The 23,895-nt window shown below is 41.9% G+C and overlaps 1 protein-coding gene across 1 annotated transcript; it reads right to left on the bottom strand.

Annotated features, from left to right (window-relative positions):
- Positions 1 to 864: 864 nt before the first annotated feature.
- LOC100552578 (zinc finger protein 11) lies at positions 865 to 13,984 on the bottom strand. The gene is made up of 6 exons (XM_062969619.1): positions 13,720 to 13,984; positions 10,374 to 10,517; positions 9,998 to 10,059; positions 9,761 to 9,842; positions 5,652 to 5,900; positions 865 to 5,169 (listed from the first exon to the last, which is right to left on the bottom strand). The coding sequence occupies exons 3-6, from the start codon at positions 10,019 to 10,021 to the stop codon at positions 2,009 to 2,011; spliced, it is 3,516 nt and encodes a 1,171-aa protein (XP_062825689.1). The 5' UTR covers positions 10,022 to 10,059; positions 10,374 to 10,517; positions 13,720 to 13,984; the 3' UTR covers positions 865 to 2,008.
- Between the last annotated feature and the right edge of the window lie 9,911 nt (positions 13,985 to 23,895).

Here is a 23,895-nt window from a genome sequence, read left to right on the forward strand (position 1 = left end):
ATCATTAGACATGACTAGAGCTAATGGGAATTAGGATACAGAAACATCTGGAAGGTTGCAGTTTGTTATTTAGTCAAGATAGTGGGGTTTGAAGTTAGATACAAGGCTTGTGACTACGATGTCTCAGATTTTAAAATGTCAATTAACCTTTCCCCAACCTCAAAGTCACAAGTGCTGTTGGGTTGCAATTCCCATTATCCCCAGCCTGCATGACAGATAAGTGATGTGAGCTTAGTTCTTAGAACTGGGGACACAAATTGGGCAAAACTAAGGAGCACCAACCACTAAATAAACATTCATAGTTGGCGCTCCCTATTTACGGGTTCTCCATCCCTGGATTCTATGGCCCTTTGAAGACAACCATAAGCCTGATATGGCCCTTAATGAAAGAGTCTGACGCTTCTGCTTACCGTATCTCTTAATAATATGTCACTTAATACCAGTTGCTGGGAACCAATAGGGCATGGTAAGATCTTATTCTCTTATTTGAGGCATTTGGATGGCCAGCATGGGAAACAGGATGCTGGACATAATCGTTCTGTAGTCTGATACAGTAAGATGTTTTTGAATTCTTAAACATTCTATAAAATTGAAGGCACGGTTTACCTCCTGCAGTGTCAGCAGTAGTATAGTTGTTTTTGTTTTTTTGCAAGGTGGATGAGAAGTTCGGGGAAATTATGGACAGAGTATTGTTCATAGTTTGTATTTTCCTTTTTGGATGGAGCACAGTGAATAAGTGGCAAATGGCTTAAGTTTATGCAATATTTTGAAGCTGCTAATGCTCCCCTTCATTTAGCTCAAGGTCTTTACAAATTTGCTTTCTTTTGACTTCACTGAGCCTGCATACACTGACTCTATAGTTCATTTTTATTTTCTGCACAAGGTGTTTATTTCAAGATGTTCATTATAGGTAGGTAAAAGATTATGCACTTAAAAATAACTTCTTGTTCAGCTTCTGCTTTTCACAGCAACCGTTTGTAGGTTCTAAAATACACACAAGACATTTGGGCTTGATGACAGGGTACTAGAAGTTTCTATCAGTAATGAGGAAATCACTTGTTTTCTATTTATTTCTTGGAGGCTTCACCTGGAAATGATAGTCACGCCAATCAAGGAAGGTTGGCAATGATCCTATTGTGACTGAATAAATAACAAAATATGCCTTTGATATTTTTGTGAAGCCTATCTAAGTAGGTCCAATCAGGCATACTACTGAATGATTAACCACACAAAAAGATTAGAAGAGGAATAGTAACAAGAACAACAAAAAATACTCTTTACATACAGTATGTATGGGAAAATTCTGGCTCTGTAGATGTTTTGGCCTACAAATTTAATCACTTCTACCTAGCAAGGCCCAAGTTAAAGGATGTGGGAGCTGTAGGATGTAACTTCTAGAAGGCAAATGTTCCCAATCCCTTAATTTACAAGAACAGAAAGTAACTACTTAAGATGGTGACCAGAGGATGAAAGCAGAGCTCTACAATAGAACTCAGACCATTGCACCATGAAACCAAGCTTGTCTAATTTAACAGTATTTTGTACTTTTTTTTAAAACTTGAGGCGAAGTTTAGGAGGAATTATGGATGTCCATTGGCCTAGTACCTCCATCCCACTCTCGTAGTTGCTGCAAAGTCAACCAATCATTTCATAGTTTCCATCAACATTTTTCTTCTTTACCATCCAGCACCCCTGCCTCTCCAGTCAGGTTCAATAATTCAAAACAGACTGGTCCAAAACAACCCCTGTATCACAGGTTGCTTGGATGTCCATTATTTGACCTAAGACATCTGAATGTTTTGAGGCTTCAAGTTTTTTTTTCTGAGGTAGTTTATCACCATTGCTTACATAAAGGACCTGGGCCTTCTGCAGATATAATATGTATTTCAGTTCCACAGATCCTAAGCAGAATCCGACAACATTGCTCTTAGACCATCTAGGATTGTCCCAATTCCTCACCCAATAATCACAGGAAAACGTATTAAAAATTGGATGAGTCTGGTTTCCATCACAGGGAACCTTTGAGGAGTTCATTTTTTAAATGTGTCTCCAAATGTTTTTTAAGCGATGACTTTGTCATATAACCTTTCTCACACACTGTACACTTGTATGGCCTCTCTCCGGTGTGAATTCTCACGTGACAACGAAGAATCGAACTTGTTGTGACTCTTTTGCCACAGTAGGAGCAACAATAAGGCTTCAGACCTTTGTGGGCATTCTGGTGTTTGGCAATGGCCGATTTTGTTTTGAAGCGTTTCCCACACTCAGTGCACAGATATGGTCTGATATCTGAGTGGGTTGCCTGGTGCCTTGCAAGGTCTTTGGAGTGGCAGAAGCTTTTGCTGCAGGTTTGGCAATGGTATGGTCTCTCTGATGTATGAACTCTCTGATGTCTAGTGAGAGAATATTTGTCTCGGCAAGTTCTTCCACAAGTAGAACAGATGTGTCTTTTTTTGTCCTTAGTTGTTCTCTGATGACTTGAGCTGCTCTTCAAGGATTTCTTGCCTTCTAACCTTTTAAAGGTATTTTCTTCTGAGTTGCCTTGATGTTTAGTAAGGGTTAAGCTAGCCATGAAGGTATCTCCATCCTTAGAGCACTCGGGACGATTTTCTTCTACAGGGACATCCTGATATCCTGAGTAGAATGAATTATCGGTCCATTTACTGACATTTTCTTCTCTGTGACTATCTTGTTCTTGAGTGAACATTGATCCATCCCTCATTTTATTTTCACTTTCCAATCCTTTCATACAATTTTCTTCACTGTGGGTACTCTGAGTGAGCTGCGAGCTGTTCACGTTCCCAGAAGATTCAGGAGTGTCTTCTTTCACACAGATAGCCTGATACCTAGAGGAGATTGAATATTCAAACCATTTATTAACATTGTCATTGGCATGGCTAACTGGATTTTTAGGAAGGACCGAGTTATCTCTGGATAGTCTATCAGATAAAAATCCTTGAGAATGTTTTTCTTCCAAATAGGTGCTCTGGTTTTCAGAACTACCAATGCCCCCAGGGCATTCAGGGATTTTCCCATCCATTTGGACACCCTGACATGCAGCGGAGGTTGAACTGTCTGACCAGTTGTTAGAAATGTTTTCCATGGTACAGGCTTCTTCTTTAATTACGTTCAAACTGTTACCAGGATCCTTCCCAGCAGTGGACACGTTATCAGGCTTTCCTTTTTCATGCATGTCCTGGTGCCGAAAGAGGGAATATTTTGTTCCAAAAACTTTCCCACAAACAGAGCACTGATATGATCTTGTGTCCATGTGGATGCGCTTATGCCTACTGAGAGAATAGTTGGTTCGGAAGACTTTCCAGCAGAAAGAGCATTTATGGGATGGTCCTTCCACATGTATTTCCTGATGATGAGTGAGGGCATACCTGTAAGCAAAGGCTTTCCCACAAATGCCACAGGAATAAGGTTTGCTCCCCATGTGTAGCTGGTGGTGTCGACGGAGGGACGACTGCGTCCTGAAGGCTTTCCCACAGTAAGAGCATTTATGCTGATACATCTGTTCTTCAATATGAGATTCCTGATGATGGGCAAGAGTATATCTGTAGGCAAAGGCTTTACCACAGACATTACATTTATAGGGCTTGCCTTTTATGTGGATTTGCTGATGTCTGTAGAGAACACTTTTTGCTTTAAAGGCTTTTCCACAGTAAGAGCATTTGTGCTGATGTTCTCCTTTGACTTGGACATGTTGTGCGTCACTGAAGGACCATTTATAGGAAGATGCTTTTCCCTGGCTGGAGCTTTTGTTCGTTCTGCATTCTGGGTGGACTTGCTGGTGCCTCCTGAGATTATAGTGGGTTGCATATGTTCTCTTGCAGTTAGGGCATTGATAACCCTTTTCACCAGCAGGCAGCACTTCTTCCCTGGAGGCTTCATTTTTATATTGTTCTTTTCCATGGGTTCTCTGATGGTTAGCAAAACATCGGCTGTCCCTGAAAGTTTTCCCACAATCAGGACATGTGTGGAGGTTCTGTTCCATTTCAGTATTGGGCTGTTGAGCCAGTATTAAATTGGCACAGGCTGGTTTTCCACAATCAAAGCACATGTCTTGTTTCAAATTTAGCTGGTTTGTCTGATTTGCAGGGAATTGCTCTTCTTGCTTGAAGATGTCTCCTTCACCTGTTTGCTTATATGGTTGCTCTTGCATGTGGCTTCTCTGATGATTAATAAAACATCTTTCATTCTTGAAACATTTTCCACATTCAGGGCACATCCCGACATATCCTTCTGGGTTACTGCTCTTATCTGTAGAGTGGGACAAACTCTCCAGAAAATTCATTTGATGATTCAAGTGTTGAAGTGGCTGTTCTTTTTCATCCATCCTACAATGACTGGCAAATAATCTGTTGTCTTCAAAACTATTTGTGCATTTTAGGTTCTTACAAGAACATTCTCCTGTGTGTAGTCTCTCATGTTTGATTTCAGACAATTTCTCCCCGTCGCTTGTCCCACTGTCAGGACACACATAGCAGTTGTTCTCCATATGGATTGTCATTTGGTGGCTAATGAGATCTTTCTGTTTTATGAAACCTCTTCCACAGTTAGAGCATTTAAAGAGATGTGCTCCTGAGTGGACCGCCATCAGATGCCTAATAAGGTATCTCTCTTCTGTATAGGTTTTCTCACAGGCAGGACACGGATAGGTTGCTTGACTAGTATGCGATTTCTGATGTTCAGTGAGAATGGCTCTTGTAACAAAACTCTCTCCACACTCAGGGCATTCACAGAGTTCTATTTCTGAATGGGACTTTCTTTTATGCACTTTTCTTATATGTATAGAGAGCCTTGATTTCTCAAGGAAGCATTTGCCACAGATGGAACATTTAAAGGGCTTCACTCCACTGTGGATTTTGATGTGCCTCTTCAGGGATGATCTCCTACTGAAGCACTTCCCACATTCAGAGCATTCGTTCTGGCCCTCTTCTGCATCTATTCCTTGCTGACCATTTTGCTTCCGAAGATAGTCCCTGTCATTTTTATCAGCTCTATGGATACTGCCCTGTAGTGGACCATGCCAACTCTTGTAGACTTCTTCTTTCCGGCAGCCAGAGTCACATTTCCCCAACAAAGGAGCTCGTGGCTTTGTGACCCTGGGGCCCTCCCGCTGAACACTGCCTTCCTCTTCTTTTTCACTTGTTGAATCGTCATCTGTTGGAATAGAGAAAACTGGGAATCATTCTGGGAACTGGCTAGGTAAAGGTTAACACAACGACCAGGGGTTGATGCATCTTCTTTTCAAGGAAAGGTTTGGGGCTTTTTAGTTTAGGAAAGAATGGGGAACATGATCAAGGTTTATAAAATTAGTCATGTGTGAAAAATCCCCCTTGATAGAAGAAGGGAAGCAGCTCTGACATTTTGGCCAAGGTCTCAATGATGCTTTGGGAAGGCACAAAGTTCACTGACTTCATGTGGCATGCAGTGGGCCAAGGGGGAAATATGCCACTGACATGTTTTCTCCCCTTTTTCATAATGATAGAAATGAAGATCCAACAATATAGATTGTCGTTGGATTACGAATTTATTTCCTTACAAACGCATAGTTAACTTATGGATTGTTGCCAATAGAGCAACAAACTAAAACGGGCATAGAAAAACCGGATGTGTAGAGATCCTCAAGTGACAACTCTTACCTGAACTAGATGAATCTGAACTGGGCACGCTCACAGGACTCCGGTAAGAATTCCACCAATTTCCACTCTCTTGCCATTTTGTTAGAACTTGTTTATCCAGCCCTTGTTCAGGAGTAGCTTCAGTGGTGGTGGCAGCGGCATCAGCTTCAGCGGCAGCAGTGGCACTTTCAGGGCTCTGAAGATCTGGGTCCCAGGATTCTTGCCTTCGTTCCAGATGAGCTAGCAGTTCAGAGGTTTGAAGTGGAGAGGCTGAGACAAAGAAATAAAGAGAAAGAGAGGAAGGAGAATGGAGAGGATGAGTTATGGATATATTTCCATGTTTAACCAGAGAAAATAAAAAAGATTGCCCTTTCTCGATTCAGTTTATGTATGTTCTAGCCACATTGTAGAATTAATGCAGTTTGACATCTCTTCAACTGCTGTGACTGAAGGCTATAAAATCATAGAAGTTGTAGTTTTACAAGATCTTTTAACTTCTTCCGTGCTAAAGAATGCTAGTGCCTCACTAAATTACCAATATCAGGGCTCCATAGCATTGAGCCACAGCGGTGTCCGCCCATATTAATTTTACAGTGAAGATGCACCCCAGGGATGGAAATCACATGGCATCTAAGACTAGTTTTACAAACTTGGGCCCTTTCAAATTACCCACCTGCCCAGAAACAGAAGAGAAAAAAATGAGAAGTACTGAAACCAGGAAGTTTGGGAACAGCAACTTTCCTCTAGAGCAGTGGTTTTCAACCTGTGGGTCCCCAGGCATTTTGGCCTACAACTCCCAGAAATCCCAGCAAATTTACGAGCTGTTAGGATTTCTGGGAGTTGAAGGCCAAAACATCTGGGGACCCATAGGTTGAGAACCACTGCTCGAGAGCAGGCCGCTAAAAGCTGCAACCCTCCAGGTGTTAGAGCCTCACATTCCCAGAAGCACTAACCAGCTTGTTCAATGGTCAGGAACTCTGGGAGCTGAAGTCCAAAATATCTGGAGGGCTGGTGGCATCTAAGAGAATAAAATGTCCTCACCATTCCTGGAACCTACCTACCCCTTTTAAAGAGAGAATGTTCCACCCATCTCACCTTAATATAGCTCAGTTTGTTTTGGTTAGGTGTGTTACCTTTCTCCTGGATTTGGCACCAGATTTTTTTATATCAACCACTTTATGTATTTTCAGCACGACCCTGTTTAAGGCTGGCAGAGCATAAAAGCTCCATCAAAAAACTTATATGCAAATGATGAAGTTATATTAATCCCAGAGTAGTTCAGACAGTTTGGGCCATGGCTCCCCAGTACACCCCAAAGTCAAATTAATCATAGGAGTGGGGCATAGCTATGTCAGCAATGGCAAGTCAGTAAGCTGCTCTGTTGTGGTGCAGGTGAAAAGGGAACTTCATAATTAGATATTGAATACCTCCTTGTGCAAGCTTGTAAAAATCACGACCTCTTATAACAGACTTATATAGCCTGCTCTCCACATTAACAGGGATTGGGGGCAGAGGACCACCATGAAAGTGAAAAATCACAAAATAAATGCTACTTTATTAACCTAAGAGAACGGCTCTTGGGAACTTCTAGGCTTCCAGCATGACTCTATAGTCAACTTCTGCTGGAAGTTTTTAAATCAAATCTATGAATAATCAAATCTGAAAAAGTCAAAACTGCTAACGAGGAGGGATGACTGTATTGGCATTGTCACCAACAGGACCGTGGCTTTTGAAACTTATGATACAAAATATAGGTGAAATATTTGTTATATGAAATGTTTGGGACCAGAAGTGTTTTGGATTTTCTCCCCAATTTTGGAATGCCTATATTTGTTTATATACACATCATTAAGATATGAAGATAGGAGTCAAATCAAAATGTGAAATTCATTTGCACTTCATATGCACTGTATATCTAACCTGAAGATAATTAAATACATTGTTAATAGTATTGTGTGTGAAACAAAGTTTGTGTGCATTGAACCATCAGAAGGTAAATGTGTTGTTATCTCAGCCACCCATGTGAACCATTTTGTATTTCAGATTGTGGAATTCCAGATAAGGAATGCTCAACATGTATTTATAATGACCAAATAGGCCTGTTGCCTTTAACTATAAAAAATATTGTCAAAGCAACTGACATTAATAAAACACAAGAAGCAGCATTCCTTTCCCTCTTTCAGAGAAGAGGTATATATTGCCTAGTATATTTTTGAAATCACTTGATATTTTAGGAAACTGTAATATAACGAGGTGCTGAAAATGACCCTATCTCTACTCAAATACCCCGGAGAAATATAATTCGCCAAATTAACATATCCTGGTACTTTCCAAACATGTTGGATGAAATCTTGTAGGATATCTGGGAGTGGCAGAAATTGTAATCCAAATGAAGGGTAATGGATTGACGAAAGCTACTACAGTAGTCTCACTTATCCAACACAAACGGGCCGGCAGAACGTTGGATAAGCGAATATGTTGGATAATAAGGAGAGATTAAGGAGAAGCCTATTAAACACCAAATTAGGTTATGATTTTACAAATTAAGCACCAAAACATCATGTTATACAACAAATTTGACAGAAAAAGTAGTTCAATACGCAGTAATGCTACGTAGTAATTACTATATTTACGAATTTAGCACCAAAATATCACGATGTATTGAAAACATTGACTACAAAAATGCATTGGATAATCCAGAACGTTTGATAAGTGAATGTTGGATATGTGAGACTCTACTGTATATACACATATCTAGGAATATGGCTGGCTGAACCCAAAGGGGGTTTAAATCTAAACAAATAGTATGTAAGGCAGGCAATCTAATGCCTCGAGACTTTTAAATGACAGGTCCCATAATTCCTAACTAGAAGGAAGATGAAATCCAAAATATTTGCAAAATGTCTATCTTGATCTCTGGAAAAGAACCAGAGAGGGGGCCATATGCTTCCTTCCCCAGATGTTGTCAAACTACAGCTGCCAATCTTGTTCACCACTGGCTGTGCTGGCTGTGGCCGGTGGGAGCTGCAGTTCCACAACATCTGGAAGGCTATCTCATTCCTACCCCTGGTTTAGCTCTCCCATTCTCAGAAGCAACCTAATTGGCTTTCCTGGGGAAAGTTTCAAATGAAACTAGGGATCATTCCACACTACACAATTATACATATGATTCCATTTTAACTTCTGTGCTTCAATCCTAAATAATTTTGGGGTTTGCAGGTTAGGGAAGAGGCATTGAGAATTCTCAGCCAGGGAGCTCTAGCAGTTCAGCAAACTACAAACCCTGTAACCATGGCATTAAAGTAGGAGTACTGCACTACATAGTGAGATCCCTGTATCCACAGGGATATATCCCTGGCCAGACTGTGGATATCTGAAACTGGGAATATGATCCAAGGCCATTAAATTATTTTTCTTCCAGTCCCAGCATACCAAAGAGCTGCATTAGAGGACCTAGGGGTGTTTATACTGTAGAATTAATGCAGTCTGACACCACTTTAACAATTATGGCTTAATGCAGTGGAATCATGAATGTCGTTTTCCAAGCCCTTTATGTCAGAGTGATGGTGTATCATCAAATAACAAATCCGAGGATGCTATAGCATTGAGCCACAGCAGTTATAGTGGCATTAATTCCACAGTGCAGATGCATCACTAAAGAGGTATTCTTTCTAGGAATTTGCTACATCATCCAAAACAACCCCATGAACCATAGAATGGCCTAGAGAACCTAGTAAATTTCTAGAGACCATTTCCCCCTGTGGTTACAGGGGTCCTTCCTGTAATTGTTGTAGTGTGTAAGAATCCCACACATGTCATAGGGTGCATCTACAGTGTAGAAATAATGCAGTTTGACATAACTTCAACTGCCATGGCTCAATGCTGTGGAATTCTGGGTGTTGGTGAGACACCAGTAGTTTTTGACAGAGAAGGCTGAAGACTTTGTAAAACTCCAACTCCCATGATTCTACAGCATTGAGCCATGGCAGGTAAAGTGGTATCAAGCTGCATTATTTCTACAGTGTAGATAAACTCACAACCCATTAAAACTCACAGTGCTAAAGAAATATATATATATTTTTAATAAAAAGGGGGAAGAAAAAGAACAAAATGGGTGGGAGCCATCTCACCCATAAAGATGGTGTTGTAGCTCTCTTGCATTACTTCCCTGTAGAGGCTTCCTTGATCAGAGGCCAGAAGATCCTGCTCTATCTGAAAGAAGAAAAAAAAAAGCCCACCCAGTTCACTGACAAAAGCCTTAGGCCTAAAAGGAATAGTATCAAGGAATGCCGACCCACCCACCACCATTCTAGCCCTTCAACACAACCCCACAGGGCAGGGCATGGAGAAGGATGAGACTTATTTACCTGAGCTGACACTGTTTTGGCCATTTTCTGTCACAAACAGCGTGTCTTCGCATGGAAAGTCTCTGTATGTAAGAGTGGTGGTTGAGAAGGAACAGAGCAAAAGATTTCAGAAAAGGCTTTGGGGGGTTAAGCATTTACCTCTTTTCTATCGGTTGGCACTCCAACCCACTGAAGATGCTGAAATTCACTATATACCACCGCGGCTTGCCCTCAGAGGGATCATCCGATCACCTTCTTTTTCTGAAAGGCTCAGAGAACACGTGGCCCTTCATATGTTGGATTGCAACTCCCAGCATAGCCAGTGGTGAGGGGTAATGGCAGTGGCAGTCTAACAGCACCCAAAATACACCATTGTAGCATTTCCATCCCATTTTACCTGTGACGGTTCCATCCTATGGAGTCCTGGAATTTGTAGTTTGGTGAGGAGCAGAAGACATTCTCTGACAGAAAACTCTAGTCTTGTCGTTCGGGGAAAGCGTCCTAGCATTGAATTCCAAGCACCTGGGCAAGCTACAAATCCCTGGATTGTTAAGATGGAGGCATGGCAGTTAGAAGCACTATCAAAGCATGGATACAACCTCTAGATCACCCCATTTCTCCTGTCCATAGACTACGGCTCGCTCCCTGCTCTGTTTCCTCTTTCCAAATATGTTTTTTATGAAATTTTAGTTTATCATTTTGATTATCATGCTTCCCTAAACGCATAAATAAAAAAGTAAAGCAGACTGTGACGATCCAATGGGGAAAGGCTGTAATTCCAGTCAAGCAGCAAATACTCTTTTGAGATCCAATCAAAATGTCACAAAATCATCATCATCATTTTCATTCCTATGGTTACTATAATATTTATTTATTTATATCCCCTTTTCTCTTGATTGAGATGCAAAATCATGAGCAAGTTTTCAGGTTCTCTAGAATTCTTTATCAAAACAGATCCTAAACCAATCTGACAATGGTGGGTGGAATTGGGAGAGAGAGAAAAAATGTGAAAAAAATGTATTTTGGTTACATTCTTGGGATGGTGTGCTGGAAAAGATGAAAAAGTGTTATTGCAATTCAAAGTCAGCTTTAGATGCATCTAAACTGTAGAATTAATGCAGCTTGGCATCACTTTAATTGCCATGACTCAATATTATGGGGTCATGGGAGTTGTTGCTTTACAAAATATTTCCCCTTCTCTACCACAGAATGCTGATGCTTCACCAAACTACAACTCCCATGATTCCATAGATTTGAGCCATGATAATGAAAATGGTGTCAAACTGCATTCATTCTCCAGCTTTGGTACACCCTTTCTATGTTTAGGTGAACTATATCGAAGGGTATGTAAGACTGCAACCTGAACTGGGAACCCACTTTGATGTAGGTATTAGACTGGAACTGAGCAAATTTAATGGATCTGGATATCAGTTTTCTTCAAAGGGGACGAGATTCCTCAAAATGCTAATCAATAAGAGGACAAACTACAAGTAGCTAAAAGCTAATGATTTTGAAAATAAATTGTCGTTATTTTGGTGTTAACTAGTGATTTGGGTCCAAAATACAGCTGGGGGGTGCAGCAAGGTTATATTTTTCCACTCTTTGGTCAGAGTATTCAACAAAAGACAAGGAAACCCAATTTCATGCCCTACCAATCATCCATGAAGCTCCATGGATCACGGTTTCTTAACTTAACTGTCATCTTAGCCCTTCAGCACAGGATAGAACTGAAACAGGTGCCTTGCAGGGATGTTGTGAGGATGAAAAGGAGTGGAAATAGATATGTGCTACTTTTTCAAAAAGGGGAAAGTAAATATCATGAATTAATAAATCAGACTCTGGTTTACTAGGTGTTGTGCCACCATATTGAACATAAGATTGGACATTTTAAATACTCTGATTTCATGTTTTTAAAATTTGCCATTTTTTTTCTTTCTTAGGGTACTTCTACACTATAGAATTAATTTAACTCCCTCGGCTAAAGCATCTGGAATTCTGGAAGTTGCGTTTTTACCAAGTCTTTCACTTCTCTGCCACAAAATCAGGTGTCCTACCAAACTACAAATCCCAGGATTCCTTAGCATTGAGTAAAGGCAGTTAAAGTGGTATCAAACTACATTGATTCTACAGTGTAGATGGAATTTTGGCCTCAATACTCATAGGTACCTCATGCAGAACCTAATCTCATTATGTCTCATATCTCATTCTACATTTTGTGACTTAAATGCACAGAGGAACCAACTTCCCCCATTCCAGCATTTTTATTTTTGCTTAATTTCTACCCTGATGATGAATTCTGAAAAAAAATTGAACACTTGCTTTTAATGTATAGAGTTATTTGCTGATGTATGTTTGTATGGTATCAAATTGTGGCTGATATACATATGAGCTGCTCTGAGTCCCCTTCGGAGTGAGAAGGGCTGGGTATAAATATGACAAATAAACAAATACATTATTTTGCAACAATAGCAGCGGAAGCATTGTCCTACAATGGATGCAGGCTACTACCCTGGGCTTTCCCATCCTCCTGTCTAAATTTCAGTTGGTTTTTGGGAGAGAAACCTGCCTTTTATTTAGGTGACTTGTAAAATATGTGTATAGTAGTGTTAATGAAACTGAGACCTTGGTATCTGCTGCAGTTTTGTTCCAGCACCCCTGTGGATACCAAAATCCATGGACACTCAGATTCCATCATAGACAATGGCATAGTAAAATGGTGCCCCTTATATAAAATAGCAAAATCAAGGTTTCCTTAAAAATATTTCAAGCCAATGATGACTGAATCTATGGATGTAGAATCCATGGATATGGAGAGACGTCTGCAATCAGTAACAACACATGTTTAATCATCATGGGCACCATGGATCCATTATCTCCCACACTGAGCAAGCTTTAATAACCTCTATCTGTATTGATACAGGCAAATGTTTTCTCTGAGCATGTGCTAATTTCTCTCTCTCTTCTCTTGGTAGCCATGGCTTATCCCCACAGATGTGGCTTTTGGGGAAGGTGGGACAATATTTCCAAATGAGAGCACAAGGCCTACGTCAATGTATTTTTGGAATATGCAGTGGAAACCCATTTAAATAAAGGAAGCCATTCTATCTCAAAAATAATATATATCACAGAGAAGAGATTATCTATGGAGGAGGAGGGTTGCATGTCCTTTTTTAAGGGAGCAATCCTAAAAGAATCTCAAGGTTGGAATAGACTACCAGGGCCATCCAATCCCAGCCTCCTGCCATGTAAAACCCCGTTATGTTTCACCTTCAAATGTGTTTTTCATTTTTAATATTTGGATTTAAGTAGCATTTTTGAACATTTTATATAAATTAATTTAAAAAATATGAAAGGAATTGCTAATGTATCCTAAGGGAAGGGAATTAAGGAAAAAAGAAGGGTACTCTTACCAGAGAAAGGGAAATGCAGGTTTGCCCCCTTTACAAGATTTCTTTTTAATGCATTGTACCCCTTTAAAGATCTCGTGTATATAGAATACCCCCCTTTAACAAGGCCTCTTTTTCATGAACTGTCCTCCTTCATGAGACCTCTTTTTAATGGCTTGCCCCCCTTTGCACGACTCCCTTTTTAAATGGAAGCTGTCCCTCCCCTTTCTTTTTCTCTTTTCCCCATCTTTGCTTGCCTCCCAGCCTTCCTCACAGACCCCCATCCCTTCATATGGCAAAGAAAGACCGCTTTCTTTCCTCCCTCCCCTGATGCATATTTTATTTGATTTCTTTTACCTCCGATCTCGAGTTCCAAAATCAATGGCAGCACCAGAGTCCGGTTCGAACCGGAGTCAGACCCGCACGGTTCCAACTTCTGCAGCAGACAAAAGAAAGCAGCTCTCTCTCTCTCTCTCTCTCTCCTTCCTTCTCTTGCTGCTCCTGTTTTTAAAAATATAACAAAAATAATAACAATGATTTCACACAAAAATAGAGATTGCAAAAGGAGGAGGCGGATCCCAGCTCACAATGGAGTCCCCAGCATCTGGGCTCAAAAAAGGCTCACCCCCCACCTTTGCAAAAATGGGGCGCCGAGGAAGACAAGGCCAGCGACAGGCAGCTAGCCAAGCCAGCCAGGCGCCCCTCCCTCGCAGGGAAACGGGTGGCAGCAGCGCCCTCTGGCGGTAGAGGAAGAGGCAGCACTCAAAAATGCAGCTAGTTGACACCACTTTTACTGCCATGGTCTAATACTGTGGAATCAGGATTTGTAGCTTGGAGAGGTACCAACACTCTTTGCCAAGGAAGGCTAAAGACATTGGAAAACTGCAGCTCCCGTGATTGCATAGCATTGACCCATGACAGGTAATGTTCCAAACTGTATTTGTTCTATAATAGGGATGCAGCCATTGCAGGGATCACTGTGCATGTAGCGCAGGGGTCCCCAAACTTTTTAAACCGGGGGCCAGTTCACGGTCCCTCAGACCGTTGGAGGGCCGGACTATAGTTGAAAAAAAAACTCTATAAACAAATTCCTATGCACACTGTACATCTTTTATTTTGAAGTAAATAAAAAAAACCAAACGGGAAGAAATACAGCCTCAATGTTAATAATAATCATAATCATAATAAAAATAATAAAGAGGGTTGGAAGTGACACCTTGGACCATCTTGTCCAACCCTCTTCTACCTTTGTGCACCAAAAGCACAAGCAAAGCACCCCTGACAGATGGCCACCCAGCCTCAATGTTGTTATCATCATCATCATCATCATCATACATCACACAGTCCTAAATGCCGGGGAAGTGTTCAACTTGTGATTATGTGATACGAAATCCAGCAGATATCGTTTGCTGTGTTATGCTGTGTCTTTGTGCCAATAATAATAATAATAATAAGAAGAAGAATTGGAAAAGGGCCATTTAGTCCAACCCCCTTTTGCCTTTGTGCACCAAAAGCACTGGCAAAGCACCCCTTAGTAAATTATTAATTAAATAATAATTAAAATACCATTATAAACAAGCAAATCTTTAGAAGGCACACAACAGGTGAGGGAGGAGGCGGGAAAGGTGGAGGAGGGAGCCGCCATCACGGGGGGCGGATAAATGGCTTCGATGGGCCGCATGTGGCCCCCGGGCCTTAGTTTGGGGACCCCTGATGTAGCGTATCTGGATTTCAGTAACGTCTTGGACAAGATCCCCCATAACCTTCTGGCAAACAAACTAGTCAAATGTGTGCTAGGCAAAACTACAGTTAGGTGGATCTGTAATGGGTTAAGTGAACGAACCCAGAGGGTGCTTACCAATGCTTCCTCTTCATCTTGGATAATTTTTTCTCCATAATTCTGCATAGAATTATGGAAGTAATAATAATAATAATGTTATTTTTGTACCCCGCCTCCATCTTCCCGCAGGGACTCGGGGCGGCTAATATGGGGCCATACCCAAATTTCCACATTAAACAAGACAAAATACAATTCACAATAAAAACAAACATCATTGACATTTAACACAAATTAAACCACAATTTTAAACAATAATATAATGGCAAATAAAACCGCCAAATAAAAACAATACCACGGTTAAAATAGTAGAAAGCTGGGCAGTGGTACTAGGACTGCATGAATAAAACCTGATGAGGTAGATAAAGTTCTGTAGTATAAGAAGGGAATGCGGGGTAGGATAAACGAGAAGAGTAATTACAAAATAAGGGCAAGAAAACAATACATTAGTAATAGGCCCAGTAATAGTCCATACTGAGGAGGTTATTCTTGTGTTCAGTTGTTGAAAGCACCAGGGCCACCACGGAGAAGGCCCCCTTGCTCATCCCCACAAGCCGCACTTGCGATGGGGGTGGGAGTGAGAGGAGGGCCCCACCCAGCGATCTGAGAGACCGCACACGTTCGTAGGGAGAAACATGATCACAAAGGTAGGTGGGTCCCAAACTGTTTAGGGCTTTGTAGGTGATAACCTGCACCTTGAATTGGGACCGGAAAATTATCGGTAGTCAATGGAGTTCCTTAAACAGGAGAGTTGACCGCTCTCTGTAAATCTCTCCAGTTAGTAATCTGGCAGCCAATAGTTGGACCAGTTGAAGTTTCTGGGCAATCTTCAAGTGAAGCCCCACGTAGAGCGTGTTGCAATAGTCCAATCTAGAGGTAACTAAGGCATGGACCACCCTGGCCAAGTCAGACTTCACGAAATACGGTCACAGCTGGCACAGAAGTTTTAATTGTACAAAGGCCCTCCCAGCCACCACCGACACCTGAGCATCAAGTGTCAGCACTGAGTCCAGAAGGACCCCCAGACTGCGGACCTGTGTCTTCAAGGAGAGTGCGACCCCGTCGAGCACAAGTTGCCACCCTATACCCCGATCCGCCGTGCAACTGACTTGGAGGACTTCTGTTTTGTCGGGATTGAGCTTCAGTTTGTTCGCCCTCATCCAGCCCATCACAGTGGCCAGGCACTGGTCTAGTATTCAGCGGCGCTTCCTTGGAATTTGGTGGAAAAGAGTAGTAGAGTTAAGTGTCATCTGCGTAGAGATGGCACCAAACCCCAAAACTCCTGATGACCTCTCCCAGCGGTTTCATGTAGATGTTAAACAGCATGGGGGACAGAATGGAACCTTGCAGGACCCCACAGGTCAATGGCCAGGGGTCCGAGAAGGTGTCCCCCAGCTTCACCGACTGGGAATGGCCCTCCAAGAAGGACTGGAGCCACAGCAATGCTGTGCCCCCAAGACCCAACCCGGAGAGCCGACCCAGAAGGATACTATGGTCGATGGTATCGAAAGCCACTGAGATGTCCAAGAGAAACAGCAGGGTCACACTCCCCCTGTCTAGTTCTCTGCAGAGGTCATTGACCAAGGCGACCAAAGCCGTCTTGGTACTGAACCCGGGCCTGAAACCAGACTGCGATTGGTCTAGAGCAGGGGTCCCCAAACTTTTTAAACAGGGGGCCAGTTCACAATCCTTCAGACCGTTGGAGGGCCGGACTATGGCTGGCCACCAAGCAATAATAAATAATAATAATAATAATAATAATAATAATAATAACAATAATAATAAAAAAGAGGGTTGGCAGAGACCCTTTGGGCCATTTAGTCCAACCCCCTTCTGCCTCTGTGCACCAAAAGCACAAGCAAAGCATCCCTGACAAATGGCCACCCAGCCTCAATGTTAATAATAATAATAATAATAATAATAATAATAATAATAATAATAAAAGAGGGTTGGAAGAGACCCCTTGGGCCATTTAGTCCAACTGTGATGATTCATGGGCCATGTAGTCCCGTTCCAAGTACTATTGTGGCAGATGAAGAGGAAAACTTGGGTTTCCCACCGTTTCTGCCAGATTTGGAGCCCTTGCACCTGCAAGATGTTTGCCCACAAGAAGACAGCCAAACAAGCCTTGAGCAGAAATCTCCCCCATTTTCTCGCCGGGTTTATTATAATCAAGATAGAAGCGCTCGAGAGGCGACTCGCCGGAGCGCCAGGATAGCTGCCAGACAATTAGCTGATTAAGTCTGCTTCCCTTGGGAAACTTTAAGGAGTCATGCATCTGGACACAGTATAGGTTTCGTTTCTTGTTCCCCAGAGAAAGTGTTCTTTGGCGGGAAAACAAGATCCTATTTAGGTGTTTGCCCGCAAAGGAATCCTTGCGGAGTCAATTCGTCAGCTTCGGGAGTAGATTGTGTGTGGACTACGCTACTCCAGTTTCCAGGACCTTACTCTCGTTCCAGCCCTGCCTAGTTCCCTGGACCTCGCCACGGATTTCACCACGGACCCTGTTCTTGTTCCTCGCTTCTTGTTGCCTTGAATCAAGCCTTGTTTGCAAAGAATCTAGTTTGCTCTCCAGCCTTGCATCAAGTTCCATGGACTAAAGGACCTTGTCATTTCCCCTCACTTTGCTTGGCAAAGTGTGTGTTTCGGTTATTGGATTACAACTTTGGACTTTAATATCTCATATTGGACATTGTTTTCCTGGACTATATCTGACCTTTCCTGAAAGGTCTACTTCTGAACTATATTCTACACTTGTTTTTATTAACTTTATATATTTCCTTAATAAAGATATTAGATAGATTCTGGTCTCTGCGCATGGTTATTGGTGTTCTGCAGCCTGGGTCTTGACACCAACCCCCTTCTGCCTCTGTGCACCAAAAGCACAAGCAAAGCATCCCTGACAGATGGCCACCCAGCCTCAATGTTAATATAATAATAATAATAATAATAATAATAATAATAATAATAATAATAATAATAACAATAACAACAACACAGGGTTTTGGAACACAATACTCCTGACCTCACAATCGTGTTAAAAAACAAAGTATGGATTGTCAATGTTGCAATCCCAGGTGACAGCAGGATTGAGGAGAAACAACTGGAAAAGCTGACACGATATGAGGATTTAAAGATCGAATTACAAAGATTCTAGCACAAGCAAGTCAAGGAGGTCCCAGTGGTGATCGACACACTGGGTGAAGTGTCTGAAGGCCTTGGCCTGCACTTAAACACAATTGGCGCTGACAAAATTACCATCTGCCAGCTGCAGAAGGACACCTTACTGGGATCTGCGCGCATTATTCACTGATACATCACACAGTCCTAGACACTTGGGAAGTGTCCGACATGTGATCCAATTCAATAGCCAGCAGAGTGTCTGCTGTGGACTCATCTTGTTGTGATGATGATGATGATGATGATGATAAGGGTTGTAAGAGAAGAAGAGACCTCTTGGGTCATTTAGCCCAACCCCCTTCTGCCCTTGTGCCGTGGGGGCCGGATAAATGGCTTCGATGGGCCGCATCCAGCCCCCGGGCCTTAGTTTGGGGACCCCTGGTCTAGAGAATTGGTGTCATCCAGGAATCCCTGGAGCTGGGAGGCAACCACTAGCTCTAGGACCTTGCCCATAAAGGGGAGGTTGGAGATCGGTCTGTAGTTGTTCAGTACCAAGGGATCCATGGATGCCTTTTTCAATATTGGCTTCATTATCGCCTGTTTCAGGCTAGATGGGAATGTCTCCTGTTCCAATGATGAGTTTATTATCTTCACAAAGCAATCTCCAAATCCTCCACTAGCCGATTGAATTAGCCAGGAAGGGCAAAGATCTAGGGCGCACGTGGTCACTCTCACTGTTCCAAGGATCCTGTCCACATCATCAAGCTGCACAAACTGTAACGAATCCAGCAAAATTGGACAGACAGGTGCCTCAATTACCTCATCTGGCATTGCACTAAGGCTGGTGTGCAACTCAGAGCATATCTGCAAAATAGATCCATGTATGATTCCACACCAAGCTGGCTTCAGGAAAGGCAAAAGCTGCACATCAGAACTGTTGAACCTGACTCAGTACATAGAAGATGGTTCTGAAAGGCAGCAGATAACAGGAGCTATCTTCATAGACCAGTCAGCAGCTTACGACACTGTAAATCATTGCCTTCTGAGAAAAACTTATAATATCTCGAAGGACTACGACCTCACCCATTTCATAGGAAATCTGCTAAATCAGATACGAAGAAAGCTCGACCCACAACGCAGATGATCCGAAAATAGTCACAACAATATCTTTTTTCTTCTTTTTTCTTTTTTCTTTCCCTCCCCACTCTCTCTTTTTTATTATAATTTTTCCTTTTTTTCTTTTTTCCCATCTAATTGATCTTAATTTTCCTTTTCTGATCTTTTCCTATCCGATTTAATTGTTCCCCCACTTTTACCTTAATCCTAAAACCATAAATAAAAATGTAAAAAAGGGAATCTGCTACAAAACAGGAGGGTTTTTTTGTTGAATTCCAGGGCCAGAGAAGCAGATAGTGAAAACAGATGAATGATCTGCCTCAGGGGAACATTCTTGCTCCATCAGTGTCTAACATTTACACAAATTATCAGCCACTGCCAGAAGGGACAGAGAGTTTCATCTATGCTGATGATCGTGCCATCACCGCCCAAGCAGGGAGCTTTGAAATGGTTGAACAGAAGTTCTTTAAAGCTTTAGGTGCTCTTACTGTCTATTACAGGGAAAACCAGTTGATCCCTAATCCATCTAAAACACAGACATGTACTTTTCACTTTAAGAACAAAGCATCTCAGGCTCTGAGGATTACCTGGGAAGGAATCCCACTGAAGTATTGCACCAAAATACTTGGGAGTTACCCTGGACCGTGCCCTGACTTACAAGAAGCACTGCTTGACTATCAAGCAAAAAATAATATCATATGAAAGCTGACTGGTACAATCTGAGGATCACAACCAGACACAGTTAAAACATCTGCCCTTGTGCTTTGCTACTCTGCTGCTAAGTACGCATGCCCAGTGTGGAACACATCTCACCACGTTAAAACAGTGGATGTGGCTCTTAATGACACATGCTGCATTATCACAGGATGCCTACGCCCCACACCACTGGAAAAAAAATACTATTTAGCCAGTGTTGCACCACCTGACATCCACCAGGAAATTTGTGGACTACTATTTACAACCCTTTGTGAAACAGACTTCATCCCATATCAGAGACACTAAACACTTTATCAATATCATTGAACCCTTGGTGATTCCAACAGATGCAGCTCTGATGTCCGTAGATGTAACATCATTGTATACTAGCATTCCGATAGAGGAGGCACGAATTATATGTGAATCTACTATGAACAGGAGGTCTAATTGCCACCCACTCACTTTCTTTTTGTTGGATCTTCTTGAAATTATTCTTGAAAAAAATATTTTAAATTTGACCAAAAATATTATTTCCAAGTACAAGGAGTAGCCATGGGCAGCCCTGTCGCACACCATCTATAGCAAATTTATTTATGGACAATTTGGAAATGATACAATTGGCCCTGTTGTGGACAGCATAATCAAATGACATCTTTATTAATGTGAATTCACACCATGAGGCAGTAACATTATTATCTTGGATAAATACAATTCACCTCAAAATCAAATTTACAGGGAACATTGTTCCACATCCTTGGTTTTTCTGGATGTCCTTGTTACAAAAGAAAATGACCGACTGAGAGTGAAAAACTACCATAAAACTGATGACCGAGACCCCGGCTTTCAAATTAATTTGAACCCGCAGCGGAGAGTTCCGCAGATCCATCAACAAAAGGAACGGAGCGGGACCGCAGCAGACTATTATTAAAAGATTTTTTTTCCTTCACTTTCCCCTTCCCTGAACTATGTAACAAATCCCCCAATAAAAGTAGCATTTATTTTAACAGTAACACTCTCTATCTGGTTATTTTGTGTCTTTCTCTGACTCCTTCTTTTGCATGCAATTTCTCTCTCTCTCTCTCACTAACCCGTCTGATCTTTAAACCCTGGCGGAGGCTTCCCCGCCATAGGTTAATACAGCGGACGATACAAATTGGCTCATATCTTTATCAAAATTACCCCTAGCATGCTCTTCTTTTAGTCCTAATCCTTTCTAAGGCTCCTGACTCAAGGACCACCAGCGGAACCAAAATCGGTCCAGTTCTCGGCACCTCATCAGCTGACTGTCAAACGGAACCGACTGCTCCTTTCAAGCCAGACTGCTCTCTTCCAGCCTTATCCCGGACTTTACTCTCTCCGCGACCCGCGGGATGGTTTTAGGAGATCCCTGGTCCCTTTCTGTGAACTGGGGATGGGGGGATCGCTCTCCCGCTGGGGAGACATAGTTCTCCAAGGACCTTCACCCTCTCTACAGCCTGCCAGGAAGATGCTAGGACGGGCGCCTTCCACGTTTCATTCATACCTTCATAATTTTATGAAGGAGAAGAACACTCTTCCCCAGACCTATTCCTGAACTTATGAAATCTTATACTTCCAAAGACTGCAACCCACATGTGCCTCTTCCCCATGCCATCTCTATGAATTCCTTCCACCACAGATGAACTCTTTTCCTCATGTATCCGTGAATTTTCATATTCTATGTACCTGGACACCCTCATGAATCACTGTTGTATGAATTTCTGATTGTTGGGCTAACTTCATGAATTGTGAAATCATGCTGCTAAAACTCCACTTTTATGAATTTCCATATTGGGTTCCCCAGATGTTGTGAACTTCGTTCTTATCAAATGTTTTCAAATTGTTTATATCATTCATGATTCCCCTTCATGCAATGTAACCCACCTCTATGGATTCTCCCTTACTTCCTTGAAATCTATCTATCTGCCTATGTGTATTTGTACTCTTTGGGGTCTCCGGAAAATATGTATTTTTCCCAGCTGGGTTTATATTCCAACTTTATTTTATTTTTCATTTTATTTCATATAATTGCCAAGTCATGAAATCAGATAGGGAATATTTCGAACTCAACTTGAACCCCAGGACCTGCCCCATTTTCTATGACCCAGGCTTACCTTCCCAAAAACAAAAGGTTAATCCGCTGCCGCTTAACCTAATCAGATTCAGATTGTATGGACAATATAGGGCTTGAGTCGCCGAATTCGGAGTATTTTGACCTAAAGGTGATTCGCCCTCAAGGCAAACATTGTCATATCTCCTCCAAAGGAAATCCAGGACACCTCAGGAAGGCGCCCTGCTGAGCCCATCGCCACCCATCCTTACTTCCACCTCTGACACCCCAAGGCATATCTGAAATCCGTGTACGTGACAGGAACCCTTGATTGCTGTCATTAATCCCTTTAGAATTCGGCCGGGCAGGAATTAATCCGATCCTTCCTGCTCAGTCATTTCATTGTTTCAATAACTCCTGCCTTCTCCTCTCTGATTGGCCCGAGTGGGGACAAAAAGCAGCTCCCTATTGGGCCAGCAGAGCAAGGCGGGAAACGAAAGCCCGCCTCGTTCAACACTCTAGCCTATCCGCGATCAGATGGGCGGGGGAGCGGGGCGGGAAATTCAAGGGGCTGTCAGACTGAAACATTGTATAAATATGGCTTTATTTTGGTTATATGGTACCCTAGTAGACTGAATGATCACTACTAGAGTCCTTTTCAGCTGAATCGCTCAATAAAGACTCCTTGGCGGATTTTCCTTCAACTTTGGCGGACCTTCTTCATTTCGGCTTCAGGTTGTATTGCGGCTCATATTTTCCTATCGGCTCCGCCAAGGTCCGTTCTCTCAGGACCGGATCGGGACTCTCCTTAAGGGCCCGATCCCCTAAAGCGCGCTCGACAACAAAACCATTGATAGAAACTCTAGATTGGTGTGGCCACTTACAAATATGTCCAATCTGGCCATTAGAACAGTTAGGAAATACTGGAACCTGATAAGTGATATCCCAGGATGTGAAAGACCCCCATTGGTAGCATATAAAAGAACCAAGAACATTGGAGATATATTGTAAATTCAGATGTATCCCATAATGCTCAGACTTTCAAGTCCAATCTGGTGGGCAATTCGGTGTCATCATTGTTCAGTGTGTAGCCAATTGGTGGAGACTAAAATCTTCTAACACCAACATCTATCATTTGAATTTAAATTCTCCCATTTTGTGACCTGCATAACTAAGGGTGTAATTTACATGATCATTTGTGAGTGTAATCAGACATATGTGGGTCAAACTAGCCAAGAAGTGAAATCTAGGATCATTGAACATAACAGTAAAATCAGAAATCACTCCAGAGAGTCAATACTTTGCAAGCATTTTGATGATCTACAGCATAACCCTGAATCATTTAAATACCATATACTGGAAGTGGTTAAACAATCCAAACATATGGACTTCAACAATAAACTCCTACAAAGAGAAACATATTGGATCTTCAGATTATGGATAGAAGATCCACATGGTTTAAATGAACAAAATATGTATAGTTGTTATATATACGTAGAGTTGGGTTTTTTTTTCAAATTATCCTAATCACACTATACATCCCTATTTGAGAACATTGAGAATACTCACAGCGCCATCTGGTGTTTACATTTTTCATTCCTACAACTTTAAATGAGCTTCTCTGTGTTCTTAACATCTTAACACCTTCCCCCTTTAAATTGAGGGAACTCCCAGACGTTTTTCATACTCGCAATTA

Source organism: Anolis carolinensis, chromosome 2, assembly GCF_035594765.1.
Source record: "Anolis carolinensis isolate JA03-04 chromosome 2, rAnoCar3.1.pri, whole genome shotgun sequence".
Lineage (NCBI taxonomy): Eukaryota > Metazoa > Chordata > Lepidosauria > Squamata > Dactyloidae > Anolis > Anolis carolinensis.